The sequence below is a fragment of the Anopheles maculipalpis genome, chromosome 3RL, assembly GCF_943734695.1.
Source record: "Anopheles maculipalpis chromosome 3RL, idAnoMacuDA_375_x, whole genome shotgun sequence".
Lineage (NCBI taxonomy): Eukaryota > Metazoa > Arthropoda > Insecta > Diptera > Culicidae > Anopheles > Anopheles maculipalpis.
This window is the reverse complement of record NC_064872.1, coordinates 19,052,599-19,071,453: the sequence shown is the minus strand read 5'-3', so window position 1 is coordinate 19,071,453 and position 18,855 is coordinate 19,052,599. Positions and strand designations below refer to the sequence as shown.

The window sequence follows — 18,855 nt, the reverse complement described above, 5'->3', positions numbered from 1 at the left end:
TACAGTGGAGTTGAATACTCAACCCAGTGAAAAATACACAAAAAGCGTCTTCACGATCGATCCGCTTTGTTTCTACAAATAAGTGGGATTTTTTTATATAAACAATTGTGGTTTTCTCTATAAAACAGTGAATTGTGCTGTCTACAGTGGTATGTTACAGGAATTAAATGATATTTAAGCGTATTAATAGCTTGAAACAAGTGAAAATGATAACCGCATGCGACAATCCCGGCATACCCTTTTGAAGCACGCGGTTAGCGAAAACAAAACAAACGTTCCATACAATTTAACTTTTATCACATTTTCTTTAAGAGCTGTAAAAATTTGAGCTAAATATTCGAAACATTGCTTTATATTGCTCAATTTGCCAATAATCGTTTATGTTTTTTTTCGTTCCCGAACGTTCACTTGTTATTTTGTTGCTACGGTAACAAACCTTGGAGCAGTTGCTGCAGAAACCACAGCACCCATCCTTTCGCGAACGAAAACAGTCACAAAGTATCACACAACGATGGCGGATCTAGAAAAGATCGAAATCCGGGATGTTACCCGTATCGAACGTATCGGCGCACACTCGCACATCCGCGGCTTGGGGCTGGACGATGTGCTCGAAGCACGCACCGTTTCCCAGGGTATGGTTGGGCAGAAGGAAGCGCGCCGGGCTGCCGGCATCGTGGTGCAGATGGTCCGGGAAGGTAAAATCGCTGGTCGGTGTATTTTGCTTGCCGGTGAACCTAGCACAGGCAAAACGGCCATCGCTGTCGGTATGGCGCAAGCACTGGGCAACGAGACACCGTTCACCAGCATGTCGGGGTCAGAGATCTACTCGCTGGAGATGAACAAAACCGAAGCACTGTCACAGGCGCTACGTAAAAGTATCGGTTTGAGGATTAAAGAGGAAACGGAAATCATTGAGGGTGAGGTGGTGGAGATTCAGATCGACCGGCCAGCAACGGGCACCGGTCAAAAGGTGGGCAAAGTAACGATGAAAACGACCGACATGGAAACGAACTACGATCTTGGCAACAAGATTATCGAGTGTTTCATCAAGGAGAAAATCCAAGCCGGCGACATCATCACCATCGACAAAGCGTCCGGCAAGGTGTCGAAACTTGGGCGAAGTTTTACTCGTGCGCGGGACTATGACGCTACTGGGACGCAGACTCGTTTTGTCCAGTGTCCGGAAGGGGAGCTGCAAAAGCGCAAGGAAGTGGTGCATACTGTGTCGTTGCACGAGATTGATGTAATTAATAGCAGGACGCATGGATTTCTGGCACTATTTTCGGGCGATACGGGAGAAATCAAGCAGGAAGTAAGGGATCAGATTAACAGCAAGGTAATCGAATGGCGTGAAGAGGGTAAAGCGGAAATTAATCCTGGCGTGCTGTTCATTGACGAGTGTCACATGCTGGATATTGAATGTTTCTCTTTCCTGAACCGTGCGCTGGAAAGCGATATGGCCCCGGTGGTGGTAATGGCCACCAATAGAGGTATCACGAAAATTCGCGGCACTCACTATCGCAGCCCGCACGGTATTCCGATAGATCTGCTCGACCGTATGATCATTATTCGTACCGTACCGTACACGGAGAAGGAAATTAAGGAAATCCTGAAGATTCGTTGCGAGGAGGAAGATTGCCAAATTAGCAACGATGCACTGATGGTGCTCGGACGCATTGCTACCGAAACGAGCCTCCGGTACGCGATACAATCCATCACGACGGCAAATCTGGTGAGCAAACGACGAAAGGCAGCCGAAATTACGGTCGAAGACATCCGCAAGGTATACTCGCTGTTTTTGGACGAGAAGCGATCGAGTAAGATTTTGAAAGAATATCAAGACGAGTATCTGTTTTATGATGATAGTCTGCCGAAGACATCATCGGATGGTCAGCAGCCGCAGCAGACACAGGCGATGGAGGTTGAGAGTAATTGAACAGCTTTGAAGCTGAGGAAGATGATTGTGCGAAGAAGGAAAATTTCCATATTTCAATAGAATAATCATCTAAACAGACGAAGAAATATGCACATTACCTGGCGTTTGCTTGAAAATTGAAGAATAAATTGTGCCGCGTTAAGCATTTTATGCTGAAACGTACATAAACATGATTTGTAAAGGCTAAATTTGCTTGCATTGTCATACGTACACTTATTATTCACGTATTAATCATGTCTAGAAATTTTTTTTTTAAATTGTTAGAAATGTGATTTTTTTAGTATTGGCAAGACAATCGTTTGGATAAAATCAGCGAAAATTATGGAATGAAATTGGAATATCAGATCAGGCGTTCCACACACTATATGCTAGAAATAAGTTTGGAACCAATTCCTCCGCTTTTGGGGTTTAAAAACAGTTTCATTGCGACCAGAACGCTCCTTACCGGTATGAATGAGGATTGGCCGCTTAGGCCTTGTAACATTTTCACGTGTGTTAACGGTGAAACTTCGTGCTCTAAAGCGGTTTGTGTCACCGAAGTGCTCATTTTGGTCAATCAATCACACAAATTCACATAAATCAATAACAAGTCGGTCCGATCGAGATTTGAATTCCAATCCAGAACTGAGATCTGGATTATAGTGAACGATTTTTATGCTTTTTATAGCTCAACTCTCATTAAAATTAGCGAAAAGTCTGTGGCACTCTTGCGCCAAATAGCAGTGGAAAGGTTGACTATTATCGATTAAATTTGTTATATATTGAAACATAAGTACGAACAACTCTGGATGCTCATTTGGTCGCTCTACTGAATTTTTACTGAAAAAATAGTAGGTGGCTCACTTCCGCTACACTGACAACAGTACCAATCGACACCGACACCGAAAAGATCGCACCAGGCATTGGTTCGATAGAGCGATAAACGGGTTTTCTTTTATTAATAATTTAATTGATCCACTATTACGGCCTTACACGTTAACAATCTGCTGCCAAACTATCGTAAATATCACCCAAACAAAAAATAACGGAACCTACATACAACGAAACAGTCGGAACACACAACGAATAGAATGAACCGAACGTTTTCTAATACTACGACCCCTTTTTTATCTTACTGGTATTGCAATGGTCTGCTGCTGACATAATAAATTCGTTACGTACTTGTGTGTGTGTTAAATGCTCAGTCTCTCGTAGAAAACAGTTCCTATTGCTGTTTCCATTTCCTGTCCCAAGCACAAAGTAAACCGAAACCGGAAGTAACCTTTCGCGTTAGGATAAACGACCATCTCTCGGTAAATTAAAATTAAAGTAAGTTTTGCCTGCTTTTTCTATTTTTCCGCCCGAATTGCTCTACGGTGTATTCTGGTGCTGCCCGGCTACGGCAGCTGTGGTACATGTTACACTGGTACTGTGGAATTGAAACTGTACTAAATTTATATCGCAGTTGCACTGCAACCGGCTACTCGACTACTTCGATCAGGGAGCGTACACGGACCTACTAGAGGAGCGCTAGACCGATCCTCCTGCTTTCAATCTACATTGCACTATTAATATTTGTTCTAGTTTTTAACCCTAGCTGCTGGCGCGCCCTTTTCTTTTAACTCCAATTTTTTAATAGCTTGGAGAGTATGTTGTGGGTGATGAGCTTCTCTTGGACAGAATTACTCACCCCAACCAAAAAAAGAAAGGAAGAAATAAATTACAATAGAGGATCGTTTGAGAGGAGGACTTTTTCGACGGAAAAGCTGGGAATCCAGCGATATAGACTTTGGATGGACTTGATGCAAGCATGCTCTCCCCTTCTAAAAACTTTAGTTTAGCAACCAAAACAATCCTCGCCGTAGCTGTCCCGGCAGCTGCCGAACTTCGTCCAGCACCTCGGATTGTAAGTAGCGCGCAAGGAAGTGTAACACTAGCTGCTATCATTTGCACACATCCGGCTTCGGTCCACGGCCCGACACCACCTGGCACACGTTACCGAACAGATCCTTCAGGATCGATTTCTGAACGTACTGCGCTCCGTCCAGCGTTACCGTCGGTATGAACGTAACGGCCGGTCGTAGGGCGTGCGTTGCCTCGCCGTGCACCTTCAGCAGTTCGGTACCGTGCGGACTGTCGTAACACTTCTTGATCGATTCGATCTCCACGCCGTGCTCCTTGGCACACCGGTAGAATGTGTCACGCGGGATAATGTTGTTCTTGATCATGCAGGCCACCATGTCGAGACGTGTTTTGGGTTCCCGTACAGCTTCCACGACGCACGCATGGATCGTGTTCGCTTCACACTCGATCGGACCATGCTGACAGTCGAACTCGAGCGATCCGTCCGACTTTGTGGTCCACTGTTTCGGGTTGGATGAAAGAAGAGAAAGGGTAAATAGTGTGTCGCTTCATGGACCACTTCTTCTTCACTTACCGAAGCTTTACCAAAAGGCACAAACTCTATGTCCATTAGTTCTGGCGCTCGTTCGTAGGCCGGCAGTAGTTGGTGGAGGACAAAATTTTTCGAATCCGGACACAACGCTTCATAGTACACCACGACGTATACGGGGGCGTTCGGTTTTAGCATAGCCTCACCACCGGACGTTTGCTCCACATCCTCGTCGTTCGGTTTGTGCTGGGTGAAGCTTTTGTAGATCAGAACTATCACGATGATCAGAATCACCAGATAAATGATGCGTAGTTGCCGCTTCTGGAACATGGTGTTAGCAGCAGTCTGACGATGGGGGTGAAGATCTAACTTTCGAGCTTACAACACCTGGCTGATATGAGAAAAATATGCTTTGCACGTGTATTGCCTTCTGCTCTGCTACATCTAACGCTCCAGCGTGTCTCGATGGCCGCCGCTAATCGTCGCCGAACATCGATTAAATGGCGTCCACAGCGATGAAGATTGATGATGTGTACAACAAGCGTGGGTTAAGCCCACACTCGCACGATATCCGATCACGGTCCGTTCCGGTGTGTGTATATGAGGCGTACGGATGATAATGTTTCGACTGATTAAATTGACTGTGTCGCGACGAAGAAGATGCTGACGATAGGACGCTGATTACAAGCTGGCAGTGGTTTCATTACAACACATTTCCAGAGAGAGAAAAACACATCACACAAGTTGTAAACAACACTCACACTATCAGAGGCTATCTTTTCTGCGGGCTAAAATATTCTAAATAGAGTTGAAAATGCAGTTTTTCCACAAAACACAAATAGGAAGTCGAAACGGAACGAAAGAAAAAGGCCGCAAACTGTGCAAAGGTTGTTGTGTATGGCGCGCAGCAATAAAAGCTATAGCTTGTATCAATTTTGATTTCTTCTTATCAAATTCTCAATGATAGACGATGCATCTCCGGAGCAGAGGTTGTCAAATTCTGCGAAAATCATCGTGCTTCGGCTGTTTTCGTGAGCTGTCATTCGTTTGTGTACTTTAAATACGTTTAAATATTTCATCCCAGTGAAAACACTCTGCTGTGAAACGATAGTGAAATATTTCATATATGAATTGAGCTCTTTCGGGTTGGGATTAAAAAATGGATTCCGTACGTTTTCTGTTAATTACATTTTTATTATTTATTTATTTATTTATTTATTTATTTATTTATAATTAATTATGACGGTCCAGTGCCATATTGTCAACACCGCTTGTGTTGATTAAATTGAATAATCATATTGATAAGGCATTTCCTCCTTATTCTTTGCCTTATCCCGGGCATACTCGGTTAACACATTTTTATTACTTGAATTAAATTATGTTATCTGTTTTCTGCTGTTTTAATTCACCTTATTGTACAGTTGGAAATTTGTCTGCATTCCCACCGCATTTGACAGACAATACCTACTCCTATCCCGTACCTGTATGGTATCTGTAAAATTCGCACTTCTGAATGTAGCTGCTGCCATCCGGGAACTCCCAGAGATACTCCCTTTCCAATTGTTCGTCGCGATCGGGAACCTATGCTTTAATTAATTTAATTCTCCGCTTAAAAACCCTCAACATATGGTGTATCCTACCTAACGGCACTTGAATAATTTATTGTGTCAGCAAAGCAGATCTTAGGTGTCGCAGTGTTGTCGACTTATCAGACCGATTTAATGTAAAATTGCTGACCTAATCAGTAAACCTCTCATTGACGACACTGCCTAAGCTCAGACCATTCTGCTTACGGTGCGCATTTTTTTAGCAACCCTGCTGATCGGTGAGTATTGTGGCTCTCAGTTTCAAATGCCATTAATTGCACAACAAGAAGCATTATCTTATTTTTTTTTAAATTAACAGGTACGACGAACAGAACCAGCGATACTAACTTTACAATATGGAAAAATGCAAACCTTCCAACTTGACTCGTTAATGGTCCCTTTTTCTTGGCCATAGAATGCTGTTGTTTTCCACAATAACTGGGCGGGGATGAAGGGAACGAGTTGGGGTTTCCGTAAAACGTTGCGCGGCTCAAAGTCATATACGGTATGCCGCATGCCAAGATCGGACCAGGAATGACCGAGTTATCGCAGATTTTCCACGGGAATGCTTTAGTTTTTCCCTCAACAACTTGGCAGGGAGTGGAAGGATCGGGTTGAGATGTTCGGCAAAAAGATGCGCGGCTCAAAGACCCATCCAACGGTATGCCGCATGCCAAGATCGGACCAGGAATGACCGAGTTATCACTGATTTTCCACGGGAATGCTTTAGTTTTTCCTTCAATAACTTGGCAGTGAGCGGAGGGATCGCGTTGAGGTGTTGCACAAAAAGATGCGCGGCTCAAAGACCCATCCAACGGTATGCCGCATGCCAAGATCGGACCAGGAATGTCCGAGTTATCACTGATTTTCCACGCGAATGCTTTAGTTTTTCCGCAATAACTGGGCAGGGAGCGGAGGGATAGGGTTGAGGTGTTCCACAAAAAGATGCGCGGCTCAAAGATCCATCCAACGGTACGCCGCATGCCAAGATCGGACCAGGAATGACCGAGTTATCACTGATTTTCCACGGGAATGCTTTAGTTTTTCCCTCAACAACTTGGCAGGGAGTGGAAGGATCGGGTTGAGGTGTTCGGCAAAAAGATGCGCGGCTCAAAGACCCATCCAACGGTATGCCGCATACCAAGATCGGACCAGGAATGACCGAGTTATCACTGATTTTTCACGGGAATGCTTTAGTTTTTCCGCAATAACTCGGCAGGGAGTGGAAGGATCGGGTTGAGGTGTTCCACAAAAAGATGCGCGGCTCAAAGACCCATCCAACGGTATGCCGCATGCAAAGATCGGACCAGGAATGACCGAGTTATCGCAGATTTTCCACGGAAATGCTTTAGTTTTTCCCTCAATAACTCGGTAGGGAGTGGAAGGATCGGGTTGAGGTGTTCCACAAAAAGATGCGCGGCTCAAAGACCCATCCAACGGTACGCCGCATGCCAAGATCGGACCAGGAATGACCGAGTTATCACAGATTTTCCACGGGAATGCTTTAGTTTTTTCGCAATAACTCGGCAGGGAGTGGTGGGATCGGGTCGAGATGTTCCGCAAAAAGATGCGCGGCTCAAAGACCCATCCAACGGTACATCGGACGCCAGGATCGCACAAGGAACGACTGAGTTATCACCGATTTTCCACGGAAATGCTTTAGTTTTTCCGCAATAACTCGGCAGTGGGTGGAGGGATCGGGTCGAGGTGTTCCGCAAAAAGATGCGCGACTTCAAGACGCATCTAACGGTATGTCGCATGCCAAGATCGGACCAGGAATGACCGAGTTATCGCCGATTTTCCAAGGGAATGCTTTAGTTTTTTTGCAATAACTCGGCAGGGGGTGGAGAGATCGGGTTGAGGTGTTAGGCAAAAAGATGCGCAACTTCAAGACGCATCCAACGGTATGCCATACGCCAGTATTGAACCAAGAATGACTGAGTTATCGCCGATTTTCCACGGGAATGCTGCTGGTGGAATTTCCCGTAGGGGGTGGAAATCGGGGGTAGGGGGAACCCTTAATTCCCTTAAATATTGAAAAACACGTTGTAGAGGACTTTTTAAAAGATAAATAAAGAAGGAAACAAAATACAGGATGAATATCGTAAAATTTGGAAAACACTCTTAAATTGGGCGGAAAAATATTTGTCTTGACGAAAAGAAAATAATTTTCTGACCAATTTTAAAATTTCCATTTGCTACCTCCTCGGCTGGTATGCTCTCCTGTTATTCCTGGTCGAATTTTGCCGCATCGAAAACCGACAAATTTTGGCTCTAGAATCCGACCAGGAGTAACAGGAGAGCATGCTTTTGAGGAGGTAGCTCGGGCTGGACCAAAAATCCCAAATTCAATTTTAATTTTCGAAATCCAAGTTAAAGTTGAGTTGGAAATTTTTAGTTTGAAATTCAACTATTAATTTTGCATCGAGATTTTAAAACTGACTTTGAATTTTAAAATTGAATTTGGAATTTTATGGCCGGCCCGAGCTATCTCCTCGAAAGCATGCTCTCCTGTTACTTCCAGTCGCTCCTGGTCGGATTTTTGTGCCAGATTTTTGTGGATTTTCATGCGGCAAAATCCGACCAGGAGTAACAGGAGAGCATACTAGCCGAGGAGGTAGCAAATGGAAATTTTAAAATTGGTCAGAAAATTATTTTCTTTTCGTCAAGACAAATATTTTTCCGCCCAATTTAAGAGTGTTTTCCAAGTTTTATGAAATTCATCCTCAATTTTGTTTCTTTCTTTATTTATCGTTTAAAAAGTCCTCTACAACGTGTTTTTCAATATTTAAGGGAATTAGGGGTTCTCCCTTCCTCCGATTCCACCCCTTTCGGGAAATTCCACCAGCAGCATTCCCATGGAAAATAAGCGAGAACTCAGTCATTTCTAGTTCGATCCTGACGTACGGCATACCATTGGATGCGGCTAGGGGCCGCGCATCTTTTTGCCGAACACCCCAATCCGATCCCTCCACTCCCTGCCCAGTTATTGCGGAAAAATCAAAACAAATCTGTGGAAAATCAGTGATAACTCGGTTATTCCTGGTCCGATCCTGGCGTCCGGCATACCGTTGGATGCGTCTTGAAGCCGCACATCTTTTTGCCGAACACCCCAACCCTATCCCTCCACCCACTGCCGAGTTATTGCGAAAAAACTAAAGCATTCCCGTGGAAAATCAGTGATAACTCGGTTATTCCTGGTCCGATCCTGGCGTCCGGCATACCGTTGGATGCGTCTTGAAGCCGCACATCTTTTTGCCGAACACCCCAACCCGATCCCTCCACCCACTGCCGAGTTATTGCGAAAAAACTAAAGCATTCCCGTGGAAAATCAGTGATAACTCGGTTATTCCTGGTCCGATCCTGGCGTCCGGCATACCGTTGCATGCGTCTTGAAGCCGCACATCTTTTTGCGGAACACCCCAACCCGATCCCTCCACTCCCCGCCCAGTTATTGCGCAAAATCAGTGAAAATCGGCTATAGCTCGCTCATTTGTGGTCTGATCCTGGCTTCCGGCATAACGTTTCATGCATCTTGGGGCCGCGCATCTTTTTGTCGATTCAATGTGATAGAGGGCTATTTCCCTATTTCCACTCAGCTTAGGTCCCCAGAAAAACCTCGCGGATAGAATGATTGACGATGGACGCTAGCAACTCTTATCTACGAAGAATTATCATCTTGTAGATTCCGGTATCGGACACCTCGGATCTTCGAATCCCATCCGGATCATTCCCCCGTAATGAGGACAGACTAACTACTTGACATCAGTGACCTCCAAAGGTCGTAAAGCTAGCAAGAAGATTAATTGCATTGCAACAATGACCACTTACCATCTCTTTTATCCATCTTTGTTTTTTTTCATTCTCAAATACAACAAATTACGCACCACTCGCCATAATGTATTATTTTTTAAGTTTTCTTTTATTATATTAAACTTGATTTTCTTCCTTGAATTAGTAATTTATATCTCGTCTATTTTACCCACAATTTCTCGCCTTTTTTTCCGACCTCTCCTGTTTGTTTTGTCACCCCCATGCAGTTTTGTTTTTCAACCGATTTCCACACAAACACACACATACACACGATGGCTGTGGATTGTGTTGTGGGGACAACATTTGCTTTTCTCCTAGCACGCTCTCCAATTTCTACACTTATCTTGCCATTTTCGTTTGTTTTTTTTTTTCTCTTCTGCAAATTGCTCTTCGTCTACGATTCATTCACACATTGGTTTACTTAAAAAAAATGGAGTACACATTCGCTCTTGGGTTTTTGTTTACTCTTCGTTCGCTTCTGTTTATATCTATATTTATATGCAATTTATATATATATAATATGTTCACGCTGGTAGCATCTGCCGTAATATGTGCATATTCCATTCATACATTCATCATTCTCTCGTTTCCTTTTTCTATTTGATTTCATATTAATCTATGCGTTCGTGTTCTTCCATTTTCTCCTTCTTTCTTTTCTACTTAATAATGCTGTTATCCTTTCCTGCTTACATATGTTTCTGCGTTACATTTATCTCTTCTGATTTTCTTCTCTTTGTTGGATGTGTGTTGTATTAAAGTTTTTTTCTTCTCCTTTTTGCATTGCATCGCTTTCGCTTAGTAAACCCTACACTAAACAATTTCAGCTTTATACAGACAAAACGAAACAAGCTAATATTTTTTTCCTCTTTCATGATATTTTTTTTTTTTTTTGCAAACATCATCCAGTTTTTTAACGGCATCGTGAAAAAAGCGGATATCCGGGTTGTGATTTTTCTTAAGCTTTTTAAATAACTTTTTCTCACGCTGGACGAAACAGGCATTTTTTCACTCTCTTTTTTTTAGTTTTGGACACACACACACACACACGCACTCTCATCGCTTTTGTGCCGAATGGCCACAGAAAACAGAAAAACCCTGTCGTTAGTTTGTAGTTTAAAACAAAAATGGAGGTATCCTTTTCGATGTTGGAAGTCTGTGTACGGGAGTTGGAAAGGAAAGCAATGGGAAGGTTTCCCGGTACATGAACTTTGTCCGACATTAGACACAGATGTGATGCTTTTTTTTACTATACAAAGAAGAGCTATTCATGTCTGCACGAGCCGCCATAATGGAAGGAAGTTGCTTCGGAAGAAATTTTGCCCAAGCCGTCCAATCTCCGGGCTATATATGTCTTTCCTTGAACGCGACCGCAGTAGTGGGTAAGCAAATTAACTAACAAATACGATTGATTAAACCCCACAAACGCGTGGACTTAATTGCGCGAGAAACTAAGGACATTCACCGTAATCGATTGTGGGTGTGTGTGTGCTTGCTTGCTTTTCTTCTCGTGTTTGGCGATGAAGCATCCTTTCTGTTGCACCATACATCCGCGAGTGAGAGAGAAACCCCGGAGGGAGGAAATCACAAATTTTCCCCCATTTTTGCTTTTGCTTCCTTACTTATCTACTTTTAAATTAGTGTTCAAAAGATTATTTAAATTATGTTTAGAGCTGTTTTTTTTCTTTTCTTCCTTTCGCTATCTGACGCCTAGTGTCTACGTCATTCTCACTCAGCTCGGCACCGTGTAACCGTTCTCTGCTGTCTGTCAGAGTTAGTGAGTATGAAGGTGATCGCGTTACGGGGGGTGATCATTATTATTTTACATGCTTCTTCCCGATGCGTACAATTGCAACGCACCGCAACCTGATTTTTGGCTGTAACCTGACTGTTCGCGGGGGATGCGACAGAAAGAAAAGTGCAATTATTTGAATATTGCGCCAACCTGCGCCATTTGTAGCTGTAAAAGTAATTGTTACAAAATTGTGAAAATGTTCGCTTTAAAATGTGACTATGAGTTTGCTGTGTAAGAGGTCATTTGGCGATAGTTTATCACATCCAAACATCTCTAACGAAATGGTCCTGTGCAAAAAACGAGGTGCGGCTGCTTTTGCCTTTTCTAGTTTATTAGTGGCTAGTAAAAAATAGTCCGCTCTTAGTGCTAGCACACGCTTGCGTTCGTTTCTAGCTTGTTGTTCGTTTCATTCGCGACTGATCGCTAGTTCCCTCATCCTAGGACAGACTCGTCTTGCCCTTTCTTTTTCCTTTCCTGTTCTTCTATTCGCCTTCTTACTGACAGGGCATTGGGAACCTTAAAGTTTCCAACAGGTCCACTAAGGCACCAAACGCCAAAGAAGTTGAGGTCCCCAAGGACTTCTCTAAGAAAGATAATATTTCTGAGAATTATCAAAGAATACTATTAAAAAATAATAACTTGATTAAAGAACGCTCAAAGGAGCAGCTATACGGTGTCGCCTTCAACCTTGAGAATGATCGCGGGGAAATTATTGTAAGTTTCGAACGCCTACATCAGGGTGGTTTCACAATGTTTGGCCTGGTCAACATCAACCGGATTTGAAACTATTCTTTTCGATCCGAGTGTGTCGGTATCGGGATTAGTGGTTTGAACTTCGGAGTGGATTAATGAAAACTCTCCGACTCCGAGTCGGATTACTCCAACTCCGGGAAAAGTAAGGATTTACCCATCACTAATCGGCATATGGAAAGATCATTTCCTTCCAATGCGTGTTGGTCTCATTCTGTGAAGTGTTTAATTTCAAAATAAGCAATTAAATTGTCCTATTCGGGCCGGAAGTTCGAGGGATAATTCTGCAAATTCATCAGTTCGCCGTAGTGTGAGGACCCTGAAGTCTCTGATAATACGTCAAGTTGCAGCATCTGATGACTGCAATCGAAAGACGTGTTCTAGTTTCTATTCTTGAGACTATTGTTTATAAACCTGGAGGATTCATAGAGGCATTTAGTTTGAAACGGTCTGTTAATACTGCTTCATAATAGTGGTAATGGGATGGAATTTTTGCATTTTTTTTCCCTGGCGCATCCTGTTTGCCGAACGTATTCCGGGACAACAATTGTTGCTAGCTTGTTTCCTTCCTCGTTCTGGTGTGATTGAGTTTGAAAGAAAGCTTGTACATACAGCAACGATATGCAGCCGTTTTGTTCCCACAGCTTTGCCCAGCTCCTTTCTCACTGCCCTTAATTTGCAACTTTATGAAGAAAAAACGGAAAACATCGCTGTACTGCATGCCTTTGCCTTTCCATATGCCTTTGTACAGTTATTGTTTTTCTTAACATGAATTTTTGGGGTGCTTCCGTGGAATGAAAATAATTGCCTAACAGACGCATTAATCTTACGTAGACTAATGGGAGGATTTTGAGCTGCGTGTGCTCTGTGTGCAACGAAACGCGCTGGTAAATAAATTAAGATTTGCTTGGAACTATAAGCTCAAGCATAACAAGCATCGCACGCACTTGCTGTAGTAATTGTCTTGAATTAAAAGAAAACTCAAAGCTCAAACGAATTTAATTCTAAAACAAAAAATGGACAACTAAAACCTTCTATAAGCACGTGGTCCGTGTGTTTTTCCTTTCCTATTACGTTGGCCATAATAAATTATACACGAAAGAAAATACAAAACATATACAAAACGTGCATCGAGGACACAATTCTTCTAGACCGGTTGCTGATGGTTGGCTTTTGTTGTGGTTTGATTGGTGTTGGAGCCCTTCTAACTCACCTTCCCTTTTCACAAACAACTGTGTCACGTCATCTAACATTGTTTAGTTTCTCTTGTAATATTTACATATGTTCATGCACCATCATTCCGTACCCGAGCGCGTTAAAGCCACCGGACGTTACCGGGTCGCCGAGCACCATCGGTTCACCCCGTCCGCCGACAATCGGGAAGGAAGGTGCGGTTGATGATATGGCCGCTGCGGCTGCGGCAGCTGCTGCAGCGACAGCCATGACGGAGGCGGTTGTGTTGTTGCCACTGTTGCTGGTGCTGTTGGAAGCGGAGGAAGCGCAGATGGTGGACGAATAGGAGGAAGCGGACGTACCGAGGGAGTAGCTGCTCTGGCTGGCAGGTTCTCCGACCGGTGTGGAGTGGCTGTTGTTGCCGTTGTTGCCGTTGTTGTAGCTGTTGTAGCCACCGTAATAGAGCAGGTTTCATTCGAACGGTGTGTTAAACATGTGTATGTTTAGATCCTCGAACGAGGTGGTCCCGCTCTGATCGAGCATCTGAAGCATATCGGTTAGCTCGTGCCCCTGTCCCGGATGCTGCCCAACGACCGGATGATGGCCGGGATGAATCTGCCCTGGATGGTGATGATGGTGGTGATGTGGATGGTGCGGATGCTGCACCGGATGGTGTGCGTGCGGGTGCTGTGGATGGGGCGGTACATGATGTGGAGCACCTCCTCCACCACCGGTTCCAGCACCACCACCGCCGCCGCCACCACCACCGCCCGCACCGTGGAGGGCCGGATGTTGTTGCTGTTGCATGTGCTGCTGTTGGGCGTTATCGGTGGCCATTTCTTGCGCTAGCCCAACGGAGGTGTGTGATGAGCCGGGCCCGTTGGTCGTACCACCGGAGCCGCCCGTTTGCATCGGTTCCGGTCCGGTGCCATGATGATGCGATTGCCAACCGCTCCAGATACCTGAAAGGTAACAGTATGTATGTGGATTAGTTTAAATTGCAGGAGGTGATCTGATGTTTTAATAGGAAGGGAAATTTGAATATTTAAAAGAACAGCTAGCAAATCTATTGAGCCCATGACGTGACCTCCGAGGTTGTTAATTCAAGAAAAGAAAGTATGAGAAAAAGAAAAACTATTCGGTGTAGTGAATATTTTTGAGATCCAGGCTTGAAATGCTATGCCTTTTCCATGTTCTCTTCAATCTGGTGCTAGAGAGGGACTCCCAAGACTCTGGACTATGGAGACCATCTTCTTCTTTTGGCATACGCTGATGAAATAGATTGGCTTGAGGCTTCCACATTTTGAGTCACGAAGTCAGCACCGGTGTTGACAAAAGGGTATGAGTAAGAGCTATCATCTGATCATAAAAGAGCCTGGGGAAACGTTTCAACTGACACCATACCTAAGAATAGATGGAGCTGAAACACTAGACGCTGAAGCAACTTTGTACAAAACTGACGAAACTCTTTTATCGGAGAACGCAGAAGAAGCTATTCGGAAGCATTGCCCTCTTTTGTGTAGAAGCTGAATTATATGTAGGCTCGAGTAGGTAACACTTCTGCAGCAGGTGAAGACCACACTTTTAGTAAGAGGGAAGGATAGCATGAATATTTGAAGAGAAGCTTACCCGGTCCGGCTTGCGATGATGGTGTAAAGGTGGACGTTTGACGAGATGCGTTAAGCTGGGTGTAGGTTGGCCCGGTCGGTGACCGGTTCGGACTTAGTTCACTGTACTGGTAACCTTCGGTGACGGGTTGTGGCTGAAAGAGGAAGAAAGGTTTCAATTGTACACATGCAAAGGATCATCTGGACAGAGCCTGAAACTTACCTGTCGCAGGGTCCACGCAGTGGCTGCCGGCGTTGGCGAGGTATTGTTTGTTTTGGGAATATGCCCCAACGCACCCGTCGCACCACCACTAGGCGTTCCCGGCGAACCGTATCTGAAGATGGGGGGAGAGAGAGCAAAACAAAGGGACACAATTAATATCGGTGCTATCTTCTCCGGAGAAGACGAAGGTAAACTCACTGTATTGGCGATGGGGTCGGATTGTAGCTGTACTGCACGGCATTGTGTGCGCTTTCCGGTCGTTGAATACTGCTAGCGGCGGCCGCCTGCGCTGCTGTCTGCGGCTGCGATGGCAAGTGTGAAATCAGATTGTGAGGATTGTAGATATTGCTCGACGGTGTGGTGTCCCTTCGGCCCGGCAGCGTATAATCCAATCCCGGCGCTGGATAGGACGCGACCGGTGCTTCCGTTTGCTCCGGTGCCGTTACCGTATCGTGGGATGAATGAAGTGCCCTTAAGAATTAAGGAGAAAAAGAAAACATTATTTGAATTTAGTTCGAGATTCCCTCCCCCAGGCTCGGATCACGCGCAATTTAAACTTACTTAGCCGAACTGTTCGTACACACCACGTACTCGATGTCGTCCGTGTACGGATTGAGGAAGGCGTACGCCTGCGTTCTCATCCAAACCCACTCCTTGTTCTTCGCCCGGAACCGATACATGACCGAGAACATTTGGCCCTTTTGCTTTAGCACTGAAAACGAGACAAGCACGAGACCTCCATTTAGCAACGAAGGATCGATGATCCGAGGGCGTTGCAGCAAATGCTTACCTTGGTCAAAGTTTTCCTTCATATGAGCAATGTCGTCCGGGTGGAAGAAATCATAGCAGCTTTTGTTGAGCAGATCGACCGGCTGATATCCCAGCACACCGATCACCCGCTGGTCGACGAACGTGAACTTGCCGCACATGGCGTGGCGCGAGATGAACTCGTTCGGATTGTTCGCATTCAGATCGTTCGCCGTGGTGGAGGAGGTGATCTGTAGCCGTGCGATCGCCACCAGACAGCAGTGCGTGTTGTGCAGCTCGTCGTCCTGCCCCCGATCGATTGTCACCCCTGGAAACATATCTGAATTGCGGCGGATCATAATTAACAGTCTCCGGGAGAGCATTCCAATTTTGTGTGCGGTTTGTGTGTGTGTGTGTTTGTGTCTCGAAAATTTTAAACTGAATTGGTTCTCCCCAGCTTCCCAACATCTTTCACTCGGTACTTACCTGTCGGTGGCCAGTTCTTTATGTACCCTGTGCAGTGCATTACCGCGTAGTTGTGACCGTCCGTCGAAGGGCCGAGCGAGTTTTTCCTTCGCAGTCGATTCAAATGCCCGAGTGCCATCGATTCGGGCGTTAGCGGTCCGATTCGCATCCGACAGATAAACCCCCGTCTCGAACCCATGCATAATCTCATCGATGCTGTCGGGGGAGAGAAAGAGAGCATTCAGACGGTTAGACATGGTTTACAGTTACCAAGGAACAGGAGCAAATGGATACACACATTGATGGCCTTCCTTTTTGACTGTGCCAGTTTTGAGGTCCAGTATCCGTCCGCTGTTGACCGGTTCCTGTGTCGAGAGCTGCTCGCGCACCTTCTCAATATCGTCCGGATGGATGTGATCGAAAAGGCTCCCGCTGTACCATTCGTTCTGGGAGTAGTTTAACACCGGTGTCACCGAATCGGACACGTAAATGATGCGTCCTGTATCACAGCCCGCCTGCCAAAGGAGGAGGAAAGAAAAGCACAAATTTTAAAATAAAAACATTTTCATTAAATGTACATGCTTTACGTTTGAAGTAATTTATAAACTCGCCAGCAAACAAATTGGCCGAGCGAAAGAAAACCAAAACAAATAAACGGTCCTCTTCACCTAAAGGCGCATTAATTAAGACTTTAAAAACTGCGCTGCATCGTCCGTTCTTTTAGTTTCCTTGCCACCCTCGGCAGCTGCTTCATTGATCCCTTCCCCGGTGTACTCGCCAGGATAACTCGCGAATAAATAATACATTAATCAATGTAGTGCGTGCGTGGCGAAATTATCAATTCCAGCCACCGATTTTACGCCCACGGAGACAAATGAATGATGATGAGCGAAGGAAAACCCAGAGAGCCGAGCCGTGGGTTGTTTCCAGCATGGTTTGCTTGCAGCCAAGTTGTTCCACATCCCTAGACGGAAGGACCGATCGGAGGGAAAAGTGTACAACAACGGCACGGATGGGGCTGAAAAATGCCTAATGAGTAATTTTGTGCCCGGCGTTGCCCAGCTGCATTCTAATTGACGATAAATAATGCGAAAAGACTCCGTTAGGCGAAAACTCGCACACCGAAGGAATGTCTGTCCAGTGGAGGCAGTTAAAGCGTGAGCAGTGCGTTCTATTCGATTGGAATGGAATTATCCGGCCATCCACGGAAACAAAGTTGTATTTATCCGGTGTCGGGAACGAAAACGAACAAAACAAAACCTGGGCAAACTCCAAACAAGACAACCCTCGGGAATGTGGACATGACGTTGAGGAGGGGAGCGGGGGATTTGGGATGGTGAAATAAATAAATTATCCAACTGATATGTATTGAACGCAAAATTTGCATTCCTTCTTTACCATCCTCCGATCATGTGCCGGATACTAGCGCTCCTGCATTTTTCCCCCAGTTCGCTCACTGTGAGGTGACGTTTTGGGATGGAAATTTTTAGCATTATATCCTGGTTCCTTAGAGTCTGGATTATTCTTCACGAACTCAGTGATAAGTTTTGGATGAATTTTAATTTCCAATATTTATACACTCAATCATGGTTGGGGAGGAAGGATGAATTTTAATGAGAAATTTAAATATTTTCCCAACAACTAGCATCACCTTTTTCGCCATTTGATCAGTAAAGTGTGCTCTGTGAAGTTGGTACAAGATTGACATTTTGAAGGAACTTTGTTGAAACAATCTTTATTAATGTCGAAACAGCTAAAGCGATATTTAAACTTGAAAATTAACACTAACGCACTGCGAAAAGGTTTTAAAGGTTTGTGAAGGTTGTGTTAGCGGCTAGTTGTTTTGCGGAATGTCTAGGAATTTGACTACATTTTTCAACTCATCCTTTTATCACCAACTCATCCCTATCTCTTAACATGCCATTCAAACTCGTAGCCGGCTATTACCGGTAAGGATGCATCCTAGAGTTGCCTAGGAGTAGCAGCATCCCGCACTAGCAAAACGGTACCCGTAGTTTTACTGAAATAGACGGTAAGCTAGCCGTAATTAGTATGCAATTCGCACGGTCAACATAAAAAAGATACACACCACTACTAATTTTCTCTCCTGCGAGACAATTCATCTGTTCTTGCTAGGTACAGCGAGAGCTACAAACTATAGTTGATGCTGTTGTAGTTGCCCGTCAGTTAAAACACTTTTAGACTTGCATCCCCACACTGGTTTCGACCTGCTAGAAGCTTCTTTGGTTGGAATTTATAGCAACATTTTTTCACCGTAACAAAAGAAGCCATTTTATTGTTGTACGAACTCAAAGAAACAGGACAGGCCACTTCATTAGCTTAATGTAATAATTCACTTTTTGTTGCTCTTAATAGGGCGTATTGGAATGAA

The 18,855-nt window shown here is 44.6% G+C and overlaps 4 protein-coding genes across 8 annotated transcripts in view; 2 read left to right on the top strand and 2 right to left on the bottom strand.

Annotated features, from left to right (window-relative positions):
• LOC126565319 (GILT-like protein 1) overlaps positions 1-4,643 on the bottom strand; it is a 390,535-nt gene extending 385,892 nt beyond the window's left edge. For both annotated transcript variants that reach the window (XM_050222486.1, XM_050222487.1), the window contains exons 1-2: positions 4,353-4,643; positions 3,747-4,278 (exon numbers count right to left, since the gene is read on the bottom strand). In XM_050222486.1, the coding sequence (XP_050078443.1) occupies positions 3,859-4,278; positions 4,353-4,637 (705 nt within the window). In that variant the 5' untranslated portion in view covers positions 4,638-4,643 and the 3' untranslated portion in view covers positions 3,747-3,858. The remainder of the gene's footprint in view (positions 1-3,746; positions 4,279-4,352) is intronic.
• Positions 1-18,855, top strand: part of LOC126564110 (ribonuclease Z, mitochondrial) — a 346,473-nt gene that overhangs the window by 62,825 nt on the left and 264,793 nt on the right. The window lies entirely within an intron of this gene.
• On the top strand, positions 474-1,936 carry LOC126560454 (ruvB-like helicase 2). The gene has a single exon (XM_050216413.1). It carries the CDS (start codon positions 512-514, stop codon positions 1,934-1,936), a length of 1,425 nt encoding a protein of 474 aa, XP_050072370.1. The 5' UTR covers positions 474-511.
• LOC126564085 (aryl hydrocarbon receptor nuclear translocator homolog) overlaps positions 13,630-18,855 on the bottom strand; it is a 202,852-nt gene continuing 197,626 nt past the window's right edge. For 3 of the 4 annotated variants that reach the window (XM_050221014.1, XM_050221013.1, XM_050221011.1), the window contains 8 exons: positions 16,762-16,978; positions 16,485-16,679; positions 16,042-16,338; positions 15,813-15,963; positions 15,450-15,722; positions 15,252-15,363; positions 15,051-15,183; positions 13,630-14,383 (listed from right to left, as the gene is read on the bottom strand). In XM_050221014.1, the coding sequence (XP_050076971.1) occupies positions 13,893-14,383; positions 15,051-15,183; positions 15,252-15,363; positions 15,450-15,722; positions 15,813-15,963; positions 16,042-16,338; positions 16,485-16,679; positions 16,762-16,978 (1,869 nt within the window). In that variant the 3' untranslated portion in view covers positions 13,630-13,892. The remainder of the gene's footprint in view (positions 14,384-15,050; positions 15,184-15,251; positions 15,364-15,449; positions 15,723-15,812; positions 15,964-16,041; positions 16,339-16,484; positions 16,680-16,761; positions 16,979-18,855) is intronic. The other variant, XM_050221012.1, reaches the window with a different exon arrangement.